Raw genomic sequence first — 18,234 nt, forward strand, 5'->3', positions numbered from 1 at the left:
AGTGGATTTTGACAGGGAGCTTTGGAGATAAAACCGCTCTGGGGGAAAATACAGAGGGAATCGTCTCTCTGGTGCAGAGGCCCGGTCGAGCATGAGTTTGGACGAAGCCGGCCGAGTGGGAAGCGAGACGACGGGCTGTGAAGTGAGACGTCGAGCTCTGAAGTCGCCGCCTCCAGTCACAATATAGCATTCAGTCGTATTTATAGCTTGGGCAAACTGTGCAATGCAGCTTGGAAACGGTCAAGCGGTGACACCTTCAAGCCTCCCAGGATCAATTACCGCCTGTAACGTTGTCTGCGGTAATTGAGAGTTGGGGAAGGGAAAGGTGTGAAATCACAATGGGGCTCAGGTGATTATGCCTTAGCACTTTTGGCAACAGGTGACGAGCTGAGGGGACGTGGTGAGGATGTGAAGAAGCCCGAGGGGAAAACCATGCAGTCAAAGGTCCCTGTGTCATTTGCACTCAGTAAGCAATCACATCAGCTTTCGACTCTTTCCAGAATTTTGCTCATTATGAGGTTGGAGGTTGATCCACAGACTATCATACGCTCAATTTAGCATTGTCAAGCCCTCTAGTTTACTTGGTTTAAAATTGATAGCAAAAAGGCAAAATCTGGGGAGATTTTTTTAAGTGCACTTACAGTATGATAGAAATATCTAACAAATTAAGCCTGAATTGTCTGTTTCAAAGGAAAATGGCTACTGTGTCTTCAATGACAATTTCTTTGGCTTTGAGGCGGAATTGGTTAAAAAAAACGCTCTATGAGGAGTTTATCTCTGTAGAATCTCTGGAAAGCCGCTTCAAACACTAATGGCAGACTTCTGTGTCTTTTCGGCCATGGCTTCTTGGGATGTTTGTTATTCTACTATTATTAGACATGTATTCCAAAGTTCACCTAGCCAAGAGAATAGACCATGGATTTTGAATAAATAAAATAAAACATTTAATTTTTGAAGAGCCTTTATTGTTTTTTTTTTACTGTTTTGTGGGTCTTCTCATGACAGACATGTTTACCAAGTCTCATATTGCTATTCCAGTCTTCGAAGCCTGAATCATGATGTACTAATCCAGGAGTTTCCAATCTTTATTTCATTGAATTACTATCTGAGTTATCAATAAAGAAGACTGCAGGCAAAGAACATAATATGAGTCAGCCCAACTGATCTTCTGCAGAAGAGAGAAGGATGTTAGCTCAGTCTAACCTGTTCTAAAGCGAGCTTCTCCTCTTCTGCCTTTTGTTCGTATCTCTCAACCTATGTGTGGTTTATAATTTAAACAAAGGAATATTTAAGCAAGGATTTATTGTTCAAGCAACTCACTTAACTCCCTCAAACGGTCAGCGAACTTTCACTCTTTAAACAAAAGTAGTTCACCTGGTTCTGCCAGTCCCTGCTTTTTGTTCCAATTAATGTACTTATCATTTAAAGAAAATTTGTACCGTTGCTCTCGCAACATTAAAAAACATTAAAAAACATTAAAAAAAACATTTTTCTGATACCTGCCTTTTATGATCTCACATACCCCTTGATACTAAATGACCCCCCCATCGAGATGTTCTAATCCATTGTTCTTCATTTCAGTGCGACGGATGATTATTGATAACTGTGGTCAGCAGTGACCTTTTTGCTAATGAAAATTAAAAAGCTCATTCTTGTTTGCATACTGTAGAAAAGATTCAGTCTACCACACAAGATACAATGATCAGAGGAAAACAACCTTTGTAAAAGCATATGCGCCATAAGAAATTACTGTGAGGGGAAATTACGGGTGGAAAGTCATTAAATAAGGAATCCATTACTTAATTTAAGGAAAAATATTTTTGCAATATAAAGGAAACATTTGAAGACAAACTTCTGACTGATGCAGTAGAATTATGGTACAGTGCTGCCTTGCGATACAAGTGAGTCAATGTCTCTCACAAGATATCATTTGACTGATTCAGAAATGTGAAAGTTCTTAATTCCCAGTTAGAGTTTACAGTTAAACTCATTTAAAGGGACATTCAGTAATATTTAGTGATAAACAAAAAGGTTATTCATTTTTAAACTCTATTATTTCCGTGTAATTAAATTTTATAGTGGATTTTTTTTTAAATGGTTGACTTTTTGGTTCACCACTAGCAGATGCTAAAGTCTACACTTTGTCCCTTTAATACTGAATCATAACCCCAGGGCCCCCCAGCCTAATCCTTCCACATAATGGAAAGTGCCAAATATGGGTTAACAAATAGCATCAATATTACTGTGTTGCAAGGGACTCTTTAAGCAATGAATATTTGAGTACGAGCTGTGGAGATTTTCTTTATCTTCTGCAAGAACTGAAAATTATATTAAGTGCTCTGTCTTATATTGCCCCCAGGTAGCTAAACCGTTTCACCTGATAAAGCACCACAATGTCCATTGTATTGAAACAAAAAAGTAAAAAAGTTTCCTTTATATTGTATTCTGTGATCACTGCTTGATTTTACGAAGTGCAATATTTATCAGTGTCATCAGCTTAATGAAAATACAAAAAACTCAAACATTTTGAGGTTATTTCAGAAGGCTGTAAGAGAAAAATTGCATTTCCGTAAGGAAAGATGACTTGAGATGCAACTCAAGGAACCACTGTAATTTTTTACCAAATGCCAAAATCAATTTGTTTAGTGCTCGAAGGGTTGTCATTTTCAAGTGATATTTCAAGTGATATTATTTTTCCTTTTTGTTTTTGTCTTGATGGAAATTGCTTTCAGAGAGTGATGAGTATGTGTTTTTTGTTGTTGTATTGCTCTTTTTCTTTGGGATAACAGAGCACTGATACGATAAGCTCTGCTCTTCCATTTCTTATCGAGACAAAGTTGTTGTTTGGTTTGTTGCGGTGAACTTTTAGTATATTGTTACTTGCCACCGTTTGCTTGGTTTGAAATAAACTAGTGGGTGTCATTTAGTAAGGGTAGTGACTGCAGTTTTTCTGTCAGTGTGAAATTCTTTCTTAAAAAAAAAAACATTAATTGTCATTCATTTGCCTTTTTGACACTTGAGTGATAAGCCGCCTGGGACCTTTTGGGGATGTAAATCTCCTGCATTATCTTAAAAGAGCTTGAGTATGATGATAAAGGATGGATAAAATGAGCTGTTCAAAGTCACACGACGCTTAGAGGAAAAAATTCATATGCAGAAGAAAGGGTGATAATCTGAATGGCATACCTAATAAAGTATTTTAAATGTGTGCGGTTGCCAAAAGGGGCTGCAATAGAAATACTTAAAATGAAGTAGCAGGAAGAGCTCTTAATTATTGCAAAAAAAAATAGCGTTGTAACTCAGGTAATAAGAGTTGTTCTCAAGCAAAAGAGAAAATTATTTACTCTTTCAACCTTCCTTTTGCCCTACTGTCTAAGCAGCACTGCAAAATCACGCTCCTATTTTCATTCTATGGCTGGCTTTCATTTGCCAGCCACATGGTCCAAAGTCATTATTTCACATGAAAAAAAATTGGGGCCTAAACCGGTTGTGGTTGTAATAATATGAAGTAACAGGAAGAGAGATTGGTGCAAAGGTGATTATGATGACACGCTGGTCGCAATCTAATATTTGGCACCGCTCAGGTGATACAGTTGCACTCAAGAAAGAGAATTGTGGCTTATTCAACTTTCGTTCCAGCCTCAAGTCAACGCAGACCTTGGCAAAATCAATTCTTACCAAACAGAGTCTCTCATGTTTTCATTCTGTGGCTATTTCTTCCTCACATGTTTTTAAATTTACAGTTGTTTCCAGTTTTGGGCTACATATTTGTATTTCACAGCTGCATTTACCATCCATGCGATCAAAATTCACATTTCACTCGATGAAAATACAATTCATTGTATACAAGGCTTGTGGTACTAGAATACTCAAATGAAGTATCCAGAAAAAATATTGGTCTCACCGAAAGTATGCGAAATCTCACTCATTTGATTTCATGTACGTTCAACCTCTTAGAAATGAAAATTACATGATGGGCCAATCATTATTGTTCTTTGACTTCTGTGACTGCATCTACATGTTTTGAATTCATCATTAAATATAGACTAAACAATTGCGAAACGTAGGTGTTTAATCACAGCCTTTTTAATCATAATCTGAAAACTTGCTAATGACTTTATTGTGCCTCCATAGACAAGAGCAAAACATTTAAACATCATATATTTTTTTACAGTATGGTGACTACAACCCGAACCTGCACAAGCCTGGCTTTTTAGCTCAGGAGGAATTGCTGCCTAAAAGGGTGAGTGGCCGGCCAGTCTGCTTCTCCTGTGGACAACGTAAGGGAAGCGCTGATCAAGATTTTTATGCATGCATTGCAGGTGATCAACTTGTACCAGATGACTACAGAAATGTGGGAGGAGAGGATTGCGGCATGTTACGCCGAGCACAGAGGCCGGACGAGGTACGTGTGCTCACATGCATAACGGCGAAATCATCAGCGCATTTAGAACAAAGAACTGGTTTGAATGATCTAGTTACAGCAAATGGAATTTAGTCAGTACAGCTCAAGTAAACAGACTAAGTTAGAGATTTGATCACATTTGAAAGTAGGCCAGCTTATAAAATTTATAATGAAGAATCTCATTTAACATGTGGGCGCATAAATGGACTGTGTCAGGAATCTAAAAATAAAATCTCAAGAGTAGAGATATGAGCCAGATTTCACATTGTTCAGTAATTCAAAATGAACAATAAAAAAAAAATCTAATTCGATGTACTCGGTGACCTAAACATGATGTGGAAAAAAGCCAACAGAATGTCAGAAAGAGCTTAGTGACACAATAAATCTAAATGACATTTGGAAGTATAGTGGTCCCTCGTTTTTCGCGGTTAATGGGGACCAGAAAAAAGTGAATTCTGTGAAGTTCAATTTGCCCCCTGACAGACATTTTACTTTCATAAAATAATTGTATGAAATGTGTTTAATAAAACCGTGTCTCCCTTTCTTCTCCATGCCCATTGATCTCCTCACCATATTATGGAGGCTCAACATGCATAATGTATGTCTCTTTTTGGGCACAAACTTTATTTTATTTTTTTTTAACAACAAACAACATTCAGTGCAATAAAGTCTCCCAAAATCTTGGCAGCCTTGAGCCCCACCCGCCATCATACGGAAACAAATAGCTCATTCGCCACAATGGAAGGTTCTCTTAAAGGGTCAGGCTTAGTCTGTGTTGTTCATTTCTCTTCACATCCACTGATCGTTGTTGCGAGTGGATTCTCTCTACAGGGCTTAGGCTGCCTCAGAGTCGCGGCTGTCGGACGTCGACCAAACTGGAGCCTTTAATGACAGGGAGACAGAGTTCACAATGCAGCAGTCGTTTTATTTACATTCTTTTTATTTGATTTTACCACTTCAACACATGCGCTCACCATTTATTTCTCTTGTACTCTGTCATGCCTCTGTCAGTTTTCTCCAGGTATTCCAGTTCCCCCCACATATATTGGATATATATCCATATATTGGAGACTCTATAATGTCCCTAGGGTGTGGTTATGAGATTATGAGATGGATGTTTGTCTTTGTGTGCCCTGCGATTGGCTGGGAACCAGTTCAGGGCATATCCTATCTACTGCCCTATTCTTGTGTGGATAAGAAAATGCAGTAGAAAGTCCCAAAAATTAAACTCAGGAAGTGCCTTGTGGTTGCAGTCTGATCCTGATGACAAACTTTGAGGCAATTCAGATTGAACATGTAAAATCCAATTTAAATTGTGTGTACACTCAGGGAAAAATCTAAGAACTCAGTAAGACGACGGCATTTTCTGTCGAACTTGTTCCATCCAGATTGCACGTTTGGCAGCGGTTTCAACTGAACTTAAAAAAAAAAAAAAAATCTGCTTGGCCACCTAAACTGGCTGTGATAGGACACTAAAAACCAAGTAAGAGAATGTCCCACTGATTTTCTCCAGAATGCGCGTGTGTAAATGAACCATATAAAACAAATTCAATATGCTTGGCAGCCTAAACGGGCTGCGATAGGAAGCCAAACAAAGTATCAGAAAGCGTGTTGTTGAACAACTGATCCAGATTGCTCATTTGAAAGCAACCCAGCTCCACCTTGAAAAATCTAATTTAACATGCGCGGCCGCCTAAACAGGAATCTTGCATCTAATATAACAGAGACTACATAGATTGCTGTTATCATGGGAAATGCTTGAATAGCTTCCACTTGTCAGATGAGAGAATGAAAAAAATGCAAGGAGAATGAAATGAAAGACTAAGCGGCGAGCAGGAGGATGAGGAGGAGATGGCAACACGGGCAACTGGTTTTGGTTCGGTTGGCCGGTCAAGTCCATTCCGGCCGTCATAATTGAGTCAGTCACTTGCGCTGATCCGTTAGTTTTTCAAAGGCAGTGGAGGGGAGAGATTCTCTATTCCCCACCTCATGGCAGTATTTGTTGCTCGGAAAGACGCTCACAAAAGGGAGATGATTGCCCGCAAGCCGAGCGCAACCTCCACTGGAACTAGTGTGTGTGTGTGTGTGTGTGTGTGCGTGTGTGTGTGTGTGTGTGTGTGCCTGCACATGCTTCTACTCGGCGAGAAGATGGCATGCCTCTGCCAACAGTTGTTGTGTGCTGATAATCTGAATAAGGTCATGTTTTTTGCAATTGAAACAATTTTTATAAACCAAGATTGTGGTGGGAATATTGCAAATAAAGACATTTTACTAAGTCCGTATTGATGAAAAAAGACTTAAAAAAAAGAGGTCACACTTGATACACATTCAGCTTTTTTCTTTAAAATTCTCATGACCGTTTTTTTCTTTTTTTTAAGGAAAAACTTTTGGCATATGTTGCTTTTGTCATAAGGGACTGTGGATAATACATAGTCCCTGTGGTATTTCTTGTTCGGTTGTTGTTCTTGTTGGTCTATGGCCTAGACCACGATACTTGTACAAAAAAACGTGCCAGAGAGGTGAAAATGATCACCAAACGCCTAGACTACAGAGTAATCAATGTAATCTATAGCAACACACATATATTATCAATATATTTCCGTACTACTAGATCGTTAATTAACAAGAAATCTTACAACGCAACCTACCTTGTTGACATTTGGCCCAGCTCTGGCTTGTTGTGATGGAAAAGTTAGGATCTGTAGATAGGTGTGTAAAGAACCGCTTGGATGCTGTTATTGCTACGATTCTTATACCCATTGAATATATGTAAAATATATTCTTATTCCCTCAAAATACTTCTTTTTAGTAACTTTGTTCACATCAGATTTTTCTTGTTTGTCAGACATTTTTCAAGTGAAATAATTACTGGTATTTCTTGAACACTTGTGCCAAAAAGTACAACTTTTTTTTGTCATATTACTACATCTTACCCCAGTGCAACATTTACCATTAAATGAAAAAGTGTCAGCAAAACAAACTTTTTCATCAAATGTGACCTTTTTGTCACAATACATTTTTTTTCATATACTAATTCTGAGTTTACAGATTTAGCCTTTTTAAAGAATTATTTTCTTGTAAAAATCAAAGGAAAACAGACAGTTCTTGACATTTTTACTTGACAGATTATTACTCTCTCACAAGAATGCTTTTTTCTTCCCTTAAAAAACTACTTTTTTTTCTCAAATTCTACATTTTACTAGGAAAAGATTTTTCCTCTAGTCTTTTTTGATTATTTGAATCTCCTAGAATTTTGTGTGCGCATTGTAGTCAATTTTAAGCTTTTCCTGGATTTGACGTTTTAGTGCAAACATGAAGCAATCTGCTGGTTTGTTTTACTCGCAGGGAGGAAGCTGAGATGGAGTATCTGAAGATCGCTCAGGACCTGGACATGTACGGCGTCAATTACTTCTCAATCCGGGTGAGTGTCTCCCTCGTATCTTGTCCTTTGTTGCCTTTTGTTTCTCCCTCGGTGCTAAATGATTCGGGGAGAGAATTTGTCGCCTTAAGCGAGTTCCAATGATCCGCTGATGCCATCCCCTTGGCCATGATCGATGTCTTCTCTAAAAGGCCGGGACATTTTCAAATGCCATCAAGTTATTTGGGCTATCCGTTGTAACATATCGCTAGGCGTAAAGCCACTCCTTATCAGACCGGTGAGGTTCACTTCATTCTCCGATAATGACTTCTCGTGAAAAATCCATTTTTATTCTTGTCAAACAATGACTTGTTTTCCCATTTTTTGCTATCTATCTATCTATCTATCTATCTATCTATCTATCTATCTATCTATCTATCTATCTATCTATCTATCTATCTATCTATCTATCTATCTATCTATCTATCTATCTATCTATCTATCTATCTATCTATCTATCTATCTATCTATCTATCTATCTATCTATCTATCTATCTATCTCTCGCTCTCTCTCGCTCTCTCTCTCTCTCTCTCTCTATCTATCTATCTATCTGTCTGTCTGTCTGTCTGTCTGTCTGTCTGTCTGTCTATCATCCACCCATCCATCCATCCATCGGTTTATTGCGATAAGAAGTGACACAATATGTATAATGCAATACGATCAGTTTCCAAAATACTGTATCGCGTATTGGTTTTGAAACGCCTTATTTTCGTAATACTGTGTTTATTTTTATTTTTTTTAATCAATCTGCTCCAGAGCGGCTTTCGTTTTATGACTTTTGCCATATTATGTATCGTGTTTTACATGTATATCATTCAAAGCCCTTCAAAAACACCACATTAAATGTTACACTACATTACCTTTCGAGAGGCAATGCTCCAAAGCAAATGTTGCGGCAGAGGAGGAGGCCAAACAGCAGGAAAAGAAAATTTTATGATGCAAAGATAGGATTTTTGCCATTGTAGTCATATCTCGGGCTTCTGAACACTGTTCAAGTCATTTGTAGTAAGCTCCTGAAAAGCGCAATAATATTCGAGCAGCCATATTAACAAGCAGTAGAATCTCATAGTTTCTTTTGTATGCTAGCAATGCTAAGTCATTTTCATAATATGAAGAAAAAAAACCTATCCAGAAGCGATGGTATCTTGAGGTTTCAATGTATTTGATAACAACAACAATAGATTTCTCCTTAATTTGTTGTTGTTTTTTTTATTTTTTTTTTTATTGTAACTCCTAGGCGGGAGTAGATTACAACTCCTGGTTAGTTCATGGTCACACCGGGAGCAAATCAAATGTCTTGTAGTAGTTTTCACATCCCTTGTGCTTGATCAGGGTTACATTCAAACACGAGTTACTTTATAAGAAAAATAATTGTTTCTTTTGGTCGATAATTTAATTTCAATTTTAAATTTAAAATATTTAAAAAGTACCTTAAGGTTTCACTCTCCCCTGATATTTTTCTGTTTTTTTTCCCTTTTTTTTATGTTTGTTGAAATGAGTGGCCGAGACAACCCGCGTTTTGCCTTTTCCTGTTGAATATTTACTTTAAAAATGTGACCTAGGTTTTGATTTTTGACTTTTAGAATAAAAAGGGAACAGATCTTCTGCTAGGCGTGGACGCGCTGGGCCTGCACATCTATGAGCCGGACAACAGGCTGACGCCCAAGTGCTCCTTCCCCTGGAATGAGATTCGTAACATCTCGTACAGCGACAAAGAGGTGCCTGCTCTGCTCCCTCTCCGTTTTTGTATCCGTGTACAATTGTTTCTTGAGTTACTATACGGGTTTAATTTGTTTTCGGATCATGGGGGAAACTTGAAATTACCTTTCAGCGTGGCCTAGAATTACCACAACAACATTTGTTAGACGGATGATTGCTTTTTGCATTTTTCGTTGCCGTTAAGATAGTTGAAATTAAGTGGAAAAAATTTTTGACCTTTCCCAAAACTTGAACAATTTTAAAATTTTAAAAAGTGAATCCCCTTTGGCAAATTTATTTGGAGAAAAAATGGATTTGACACAAAGCATGTTTATTTGCATCTTTTTACTTTCAAAGAAGGAACCTCAGTAAACTATTTTCATTTTTTGAGTAGCTTGTTCTTTTTGTTGGTTTTGAATTATTTCCTGATTGATTTTTGTGAAATTAATGTTATAATCAATTATTCTGTCAATTAGATGATTGATTAATCAGATAAAACAGCAAGGTTTAATTTCCATCCCTATAGTGAAAAATAACTATTTCATATTGACACTGCAGAAAATTAACAAACATAAATGAATTCGGATTCATGCCTGAAAATCATCAAAAATGTTGAATATCGTTTATAAATTTGAATATTTACTGTTGAGAGGCTGAAATTCCAAGCAATTGGACAGTTTAAATAAAATCTATAACGATCTCTAAACAAATGAATAATCAACTATCAAAATAGTTAGTCATTGGAATATTAATTAATTGTCACTAAATCCATTTCCATAAATAAAATTAAAAAAAAGACTTATAGGTGCGAGTAAGAATATTTTTTTTGCAGGCAAATGCAAACGCCATGCCCCACTGTTGCATTGCACATATTTCCAAACTGGCAGCCTTTTAATGTCCGCGTGCGCACAGTTCAATTTACAGCAAATTTCATTTCAAGTACACGCTGACATTTTGGCAAAAGGTCAAAAGGAATAATCCCCATCAGCGGGTTTTTCCCTCCTCGTGCTCTTTATTATGAAGTCAATTATGCCAGCGTGTTCTCTGGCTTTATCGCATCTTCCAATTGGACTCCACACAGAATGGGAAAATATTTACACACTGACATTATGTTTACCCCAAGCCTAGTGGAGTATAGTGTGAGAATTAAGCTTTGTTTTTACGAGAACATAACCTTAAATTTGGCATGAGTAAAATTATGTCCCAAATATGTTTTTTGTTGCAAAAAATACTTGATATTCTATTATTTCTACAAAAAATCTCACTTTCTATACATTAGATTTGTACTTTTTTATTTCTTTACTTTTTCCTGAGCAAATTTGCGAAACGCAAGTCAGTATACCACTGTATTTATATGGACATAGTTTTTTTTTTTTCTATAAATATTGTATGTGTGATTATTGTCATCTTATAATTGAGTAAAATTAGCTTTTTCTTGAAGTTCACCATCAAGCCTCTGGACAAGAAAGCCAACGTCTTTAAGTTCAACTCTTCACGGCTGAGAGCCAATAAATTGGTGAGTTTCAATCGCTTGTCCACTTTCTTCTTCTAACACAAAAGAATAAACGTCTATCATAAATTTAATGAAATAAAAGCAAAATAAATGTGACCTCATTCATATCCAATCCAACTGTGAACTCTAGATTCCTGGTTGATGTAGCCCAGCATTTATTATACCTTATAATAAGTCTTGACCTGGTTCATCTTGAATCACGTTCAACTTACATATGGCTGCACGCAGGTTGTCTCGACATATAGTTTTCCTGAGCTATTATAACCTTGCAGGTTTGGATGAAGTTTTACCTATTAACCTTGATTGGGATGTTACTCCTCAGATCCTCCAGCTGTGCGTCGGCAGCCACGACTTGTTCATGCGCAGACGTCGTGCGGACTCCTTGGAGGTGCAGCAGATGAAGGCCCAGGCCAGGGAGGAGAGGGCCCGCAGGCAGGTACACTACACCATGTGTTCAGCCCACAAAAGAGTCCAAATTTACACTTGTGCTTTCAATATAATACCAGTCTTAAGGCACAACTACTGCTGTGGCTGTGGAAAAATGAAGCTTCATGAACCACTTTGGATTATTTTTGCTCCTCTTGATGGCACTCTTGGTTCACAGATGCAGTGGAAATATTGGGGAAAAAAATAGATATGCTGTGTAAATCCCAAATTATTATTATTATTTTCAATAAACAAGGTTTTTCCAACATTTTTTAGGGAATTAATCCTGCTAAATTCTTAGCTGGTCTATGATGTTTTGCATTCAGTGTTAGCATCAAGCTAGCAGACTGTCCTTGGACCAAATGTTTTTATTTTTATTTATTTTTTTTTACATTTGTCGTTTGTGTAGAAATATATAATATTCGCCTATCTAAGGCATTTTGCTTTATACATTAGCATTGAGCTAGTGGATTATTTATTTTTTTTTTTTTAGCCCAAATCTTATGGTTTGATCATACAGTATACATCAGGAACAATCCCTTTCTTCCATGAATAGCAGTGGCTTATTATACTGTATATGTTTTTTATTGTATGCTACGTTTGAATTTGTTGTTGCACTTGATTGAATGTTTATAACTACTGTAACATTGATGCTAATTTCTGTGTAAGCTATTTTGTTTTTTAAAATATTTTAGCATTAGTATACGCTGTCTGCTGTCATAGAGAGCTGGAATGTGCTTCAGCACACCCGCAATTCTAATGAGGCTTCAGAAAATAACAACATGTTAGCATTAAGCTGGCAGACTTGCGTTAAACACAATTATGTGCTTTGGTGAACATTTAGTTTTTTTAAAAGTGTGTTTTGTTAGCCTATCCGTGGTGTTTTACCTTCTTTGTTAGCATGAAGATTTGGTTTTATTGTGGTTTTGATTACATCCACTAATGCCATCCAGGTGGAGAGGCAGCTGCTGAACCAGGAGAAGCAGAGACGCGAGGAAGCGGAACGCGTCAGAGACGAGCTGGAGCGACGACTCGTTCTGCTTCAAGATGAAGCGCGCATGGCCAACGAGGCCCTGGTGTGTGATGGCTCTTTGTGCCATCTTTGTGCCCTTTGCACATTTGCTGACCTGAGAAGAACATCAACTTGTCCAGTCACAAATGGCAGTGATTCACAGTGTGATACAATAGATGGAGGGATTACGTTATACTATTGGTGCTTAATGTGTGTTGTCGCTAGTGCAATTAATCATTACGATGTCAGGGAAAAACGTAGGCTTAGACATAAAAAACTACAGAGAAGAATACAGTTGAAGTAGCAGAATGTTTATAGGTAGGAGGTTTTTACTACATTACTACCTTAGTCTGTTCTCAGATCAAATTAGTCCTCAGGCCATCATGTTGGTATTGTAATGATGCGTTCAATGCAGCATTTTTCATGGTTTGTCTGTGTGCGTGCGTCTTTTGCAGTTGCGCTCAGAGCAGACGGCCGATCTCCTGGCCGAGAAGGCCCAGATCGCAGAGGAAGAGGCCAAGCTGCTGTCCCAGAAGGCGGCCGAAGCGGAGGCGGAGATGGAGCGCATCAAGGCCACGGCCATCCGGGGCCACGAGGAGAGAAGGCTCATGGAGCACAAGATGCTGGAGGCCGACAGGATGGCGCTCAAGATGGCCGACCAGTCACAACGCAGGTGAAAGCTGCGTTTGCATACAAGGAGGACACAAAAACCAGTGGGTATGGAAAAAATGTAATCGCACCAAAGATCTGCATTGGCTATCCATATAAACATTAGCCACTGAATAACTGGATCAATCTACTTTGGTCACATCATCATCCAACAAATTAAAAATGGGATCAAAATGATAAATGGAGTGCTCTATTTAGCATTTTATTTGAACACAATTGAAGCTTAACCGTTGTAGTTTCAAAGAATTTACTTTAAGCTCCAGGATCTTGCGCCACACGCTGGCACAGCAAAACAAAGTTTTTTTTTTTCCCTTAGTCCCATTTATGTCCATCTATATTTCTGCTTGCTTAATCTTAGCTGGGTTAATCTTAGCTAGCGCTCTACTCCTATCTTCATCTTAGCTAGCTCTATTCTAGTTCTTCTGTCAAGTTTGTAAATTCGTGCTTCTTTGTTACTAGCAAGGTGTGAGCCAGTCAACAGCGAGTTGTAAGCTGTAACCAAGCAACAGTGAGGTGTAGACGGGCCAAGTAGTCACATTGTTCGGACAACGTTACCTAGTCAGCTGTGAGGTGTTGGTAGGACAGTGTTGGCCAGCTTACAGTGGGGCCTCAGCTGGCTAAATATTCTCTTTTTATTCTTCTTTTTATCTTATTCTCTCTAGGAGGTTAGTTAGTTGTAGCTGGTCAGCATTGCAATATACTAATATGTGCATTCCCCAACATTGTAGTACAGTATACAAATATGTGCACATGGGGCGACTGAGTGTTCCATTCAAACTTTCTTCTCCGATAACCACATGCTATGATGCATTCTCATTGGAATTGGAAAAATTGTCATCCATTTTTTGTTTTCAACGACCACTTTATTGCTCATTGGAGTCTTCCACTGATTTGTACACAGCCCTTGTTAATCTGCCGGTCAATTTACACATTACGCATCCATGAATTTACGCTCGAGTAAATACTGTATCAATCTGACAAAGTCAGCACGAGTCAATACATTCACTTATACTCTCGATATTATGTAAACACCAGTCTTATCACCTATATATACCTAACATAAGCATCTGTAGGTCAGTTCTCATACAACCATGATATAAACATTGGTTTAGCCATTCACCTTCCCAACATGCAATTTTCACTTTTTCTCTTCACATACCTGATGTGCAATTTTCAGCCTTTCAATTCACCTTCTCAAACTGCATTTTTCCTTTCTATTCACAGACTCCACCGTCTGTCCATCCACATGCGCACATCATTTAAACTAGTGTTGAAACGAACAAAAGCCACATTCTTTATTTAATACAGTTGAGCTAATCATCACGCTTGCCTTGCGACCAGCTCCCTCGTTGTTTTTGTTCTGCCGCTCGCTGCTGCGGGTCAGAGCAGCGGCCTTCAATTTACGCTGGTTAATCGTATGAATTGACGGTGTGACTCGCTATCATCACATCATCTCTGTTACCTCATACAGCTCCGCCAGGCTTGAAATGATTTTTCATCTTAGACTTTATACACACTCACACACACACGCACGCATGCATGCACGGTCTCATTGCCATTCCATTCACACAGCGGGGAATATCTGCTTTCAAGTGTTGATGACAAGACCGTGGCCGTATCACCACTCCAAACTGTATTTGGCAATCATTTTTAATCGGCCACCATTAGCCACACGCTGGTTAATGCAATTGTTTGGGGGGCTTTGCCACTACTCCACAGTGCTCACTCAAGGGCCCCACACAAGATCAGGGAGCACTTGTTCTAAATAGGAATTGGAGGCAAAGAAGTGATGTCTGATGAAGTGAAACATCTCCGTTGAGACACACAACTTTTTTGTGTCGGGGAGAAGTAAAGTTTAGCCTGGGTTGTTATGGGAAGTTACACAAGAGTGGTCTTTACATACAAATGAACACTTCAGGTGCAATCACATATCTGAATTTATTCTTGAGGTAAAAGGTGAAAATATCACTGCATATCAAATCATTTTTTTTCCCTTCGAAACAACAAAATGCAATTATTCATTTTCAGCCTGCAAAGATCTACCACAATTTTTTTTTTTTTTTATAGTATGTCTTTATTAGGAAAAATAACACCAAACCTAAATCAATTATGAACAAAAAAAAGTGTAGAGTAATAAATTGGTTTTATCAAGTGCAATTAAGGGGATGGTGGCAAGTGAGAAGTCACAACAGGAAAAGCTTTAGCACTATTGAGGGGCGTGGCCTAGTGCGTGACATGGCCACATCAAAACACTAAGAGTTGTACATTACAGCAGCTCATTGGCAGTATTTTTGTTTTGTAGTCATGACTTTGTGCCGTTCCAATAATAGATGAGGCACTGCATCAGCAGTGTATCTGAAGGTTGCGCGTTACAATTTTGTTTTTTGGCAGGGCCAAGGAGGCGGAGCAGCTGAAGCAAGACTTGCTGGAAGCCAGACAGTCAGAGCACAGGGCCAAGCAGAAGCTACTGGAGATCACCAGCAGGGTATACACGGTAAAACGCTTACTATGGAGAAGGCTAAAATGCTAACGTCGCATTTACTCATTACACATTAGTGAACTCAAAGTACTTGACTTGTGGAAACTTTTTTGTTTTTAATTAGTTTTAAGAGCGGATGTGCTAGTTTGTATTTATTAAATATTCATATTCATATTTTTGTTTTTACTCATTTCAGTATGAGCCCTTTTTAAACTACGGAGTAATTTTCAAATGCAAGATAAGAAAATCCACTCAGTTTAAGTTTTCTCAGATTGGTCCCAGTACAAGTACTCAGATTCAGTACTCAAGTCATCCCTACCATGTACAATTCCACTCATAGTTATGATACACAAATTTTCACCCAAAAAACAATTACATAATTTTAAAGTAAGACTTATATACTCCAATATTAAATTTTCCTTTAAAATGTCCTGCAATTAAATGTGATTTTCTGATCCTTGTGGCTGCTGATTGATATATATTTTTTTTTTTTGGTAGTTTCTACTTTGTGATTGTAAAACTGCACCAAAAGTGCGAACAGTACTAGCATCATTGCCATTGAAAATGTCAATACCTTGAATTATGATCAAATATTGACCTGATACCAATGCTCGGTACTTGCCCATACCTAGTTATAAAGTAAAATAAATTACAAATCAAACTGTTTGCTTCTTCTTTACAGATCTTCAATTATACCAAAATAAATGCGATTTAAAAATTAACTATGAAAGTTAATGTTTAGTTTTAATCAACAAAGAAGAAAATATTAGGCACGTTTATAATTTATTTTATATATGTAAGCTGTAGTTTGAATTGTATTTATTTTATTAAACGTTTTGATTTATATTTTATTCATTGTCAAAAATGTGGTTTTAATTTTAGTTTGTTATTAATTTTTAGTGACTAATAATCTTGGGATACGCTAATGTTTTTCAACATATGTATGTGAAAAGACAGAAGTTGACATTCATGCGGTACCATAATAAAGTATTTGCCCTTGCTAATTAAAATTGTCACACAACAAAATAAACCTGTTATGTAGTTCAAATTCCCATGATTAACTTGCAGTCGTTTGTTAACAAGTGGCATAGCCAGTCGGCGGCTAGCTATAAAAGCTACCGTAGCAGTCATCCTAATAAAAAGAACTCAAATGCACTAAACCCGTCACGGAAGATAAATAAAAGTCCTTTGTTCCCCCTTGACTCATACACACACAGTCACAAGCATTCCGCATGCAGTCAAATGCGTGTGACAGAGCCTGAACACACACACTATTGGCTGTCAAATTGCCCTCTCATGCTCTGCCAGGATGCGTTTACGTCGCCTGCCCGTCGCTTTGCATTGACAAGCACAGGATTTCCATTTAGATTGTCTATTAGGAGCAGACATTGCCTGGCTGCATAAGTGTGTGTGTGTGTGTGTGTGTGTGTGTCAATTCCTGTATTCCTCCACTGTGCATATCCTGTTTTTTGCGACCCCCCCCTTTTTCTCCAATAGTACCCTGCGCTACCAATGGACTGCATGCCTCCCGAGCTGAGCTTCAGCAAAGAGAACCTGAGCTTTGACTTTAAAGACACAGACATGAAAAGACTCTCCATGGAGATCGAGAAGGAGAAGTGAGTCACAGACGACATTTTCAGGACGACTACCTGTTGTTTTCAGTCAGTCTTCACTACCCAACCCTTTACTTTTCTATATTTGGTACCAAAATACGTCGATCTAACATCCTGTGCATAAATTCTGTTATCAACAATGGGAAACAATTGGGAATTACTCAAAAAATGGTCATGTATATCTAATAAGGCTTCAAAACGTTAAAAAAAAATCAAGCAGTTTGTCTCAACATCAAATGCTGTGGTCGTGCCTTCTAAATACCTTGAAACCACGCCTCGCTCAAATGACAACTGCAAATCAAACACCTCTCGTACAACCTGGAATAATAGTAGCCAAAATGCTGTATTTCCCACAGTGTTGTTGTGGCGCTTTTCCACACCATTACAACAGGGCCCTTTAAAGCAGTGGTTCTCTAATGCGGGTACTAGTACCCCTGGGGGTCCTTGAAGGAACTTCAGGGGTACTCGAGATTTTAAATAAAACAAACAAACAGGGAAAAATGCTTTAAAACCAATTATTGAATTAATTAATTCTTTCAGGAAAATATAATTTCATAAAACTAATTTATTTTCTGTAGGTTATTCAATTTCATTGTTGTAAAAACCCTGATACTCCCCATACTAGAATGGTTCCAGCCGACTTGTCATGTGCCACCTCTCGTTACCCATCAAGTTACTGGTTTATTTTTGTGAACAAATCTCTTCTATAACCCCGAAAGAGGACGCTTTATGTTTAATATTTTTCTGTGAACATATATTTACTCATAATTATTTATTTTAGAAAGCAGGTCTGACAATTTATATTGATGATTTTTTTGTGGAAAAATATTTATTAATTATTAAGTTATTTCTTTTTGATAACAGATTTTTTCCTGTGGTCCGAAAGAAGACATTTTATGTTGAATATTTTTTTGTTGTTGACCAATACAAATGAAATTTGAAAGGGTCCAAAGTAAAATAAATCAGACACCGATGAAAGGTTTTAAGTCATTTTTTTTAC

At 37.8% G+C, this 18,234-nt stretch overlaps 1 protein-coding gene across 1 annotated transcript in view; it reads left to right on the plus strand.

The window, feature by feature from the left end:
* nf2a (NF2, moesin-ezrin-radixin like (MERLIN) tumor suppressor a) overlaps positions 1-18,234 on the plus strand; it is a 32,504-nt gene that overhangs the window by 8,734 nt on the left and 5,536 nt on the right. Inside the window, exons 5-14 of the mRNA XM_088425810.1 lie at positions 4,175-4,243; positions 4,323-4,405; positions 7,751-7,826; positions 9,408-9,542; positions 10,964-11,038; positions 11,358-11,471; positions 12,415-12,537; positions 12,929-13,146; positions 15,534-15,636; positions 17,119-17,237. Of these exons, the coding sequence (XP_088281936.1) occupies positions 4,175-4,243; positions 4,323-4,405; positions 7,751-7,826; positions 9,408-9,542; positions 10,964-11,038; positions 11,358-11,471; positions 12,415-12,537; positions 12,929-13,146; positions 15,534-15,636; positions 17,119-17,237 (1,115 nt within the window). The remainder of the gene's footprint in view (positions 1-4,174; positions 4,244-4,322; positions 4,406-7,750; positions 7,827-9,407; positions 9,543-10,963; positions 11,039-11,357; positions 11,472-12,414; positions 12,538-12,928; positions 13,147-15,533; positions 15,637-17,118; positions 17,238-18,234) is intronic.

Source organism: Hippichthys cyanospilos, chromosome 1, assembly GCF_059441005.1.
Source record: "Hippichthys cyanospilos isolate Australia breed blue-spotted pipefish chromosome 1, RoL_Hcya_1.0, whole genome shotgun sequence".
In the NCBI taxonomy this organism is placed as follows: Eukaryota; Metazoa; Chordata; class Actinopteri; order Syngnathiformes; family Syngnathidae; genus Hippichthys; species Hippichthys cyanospilos.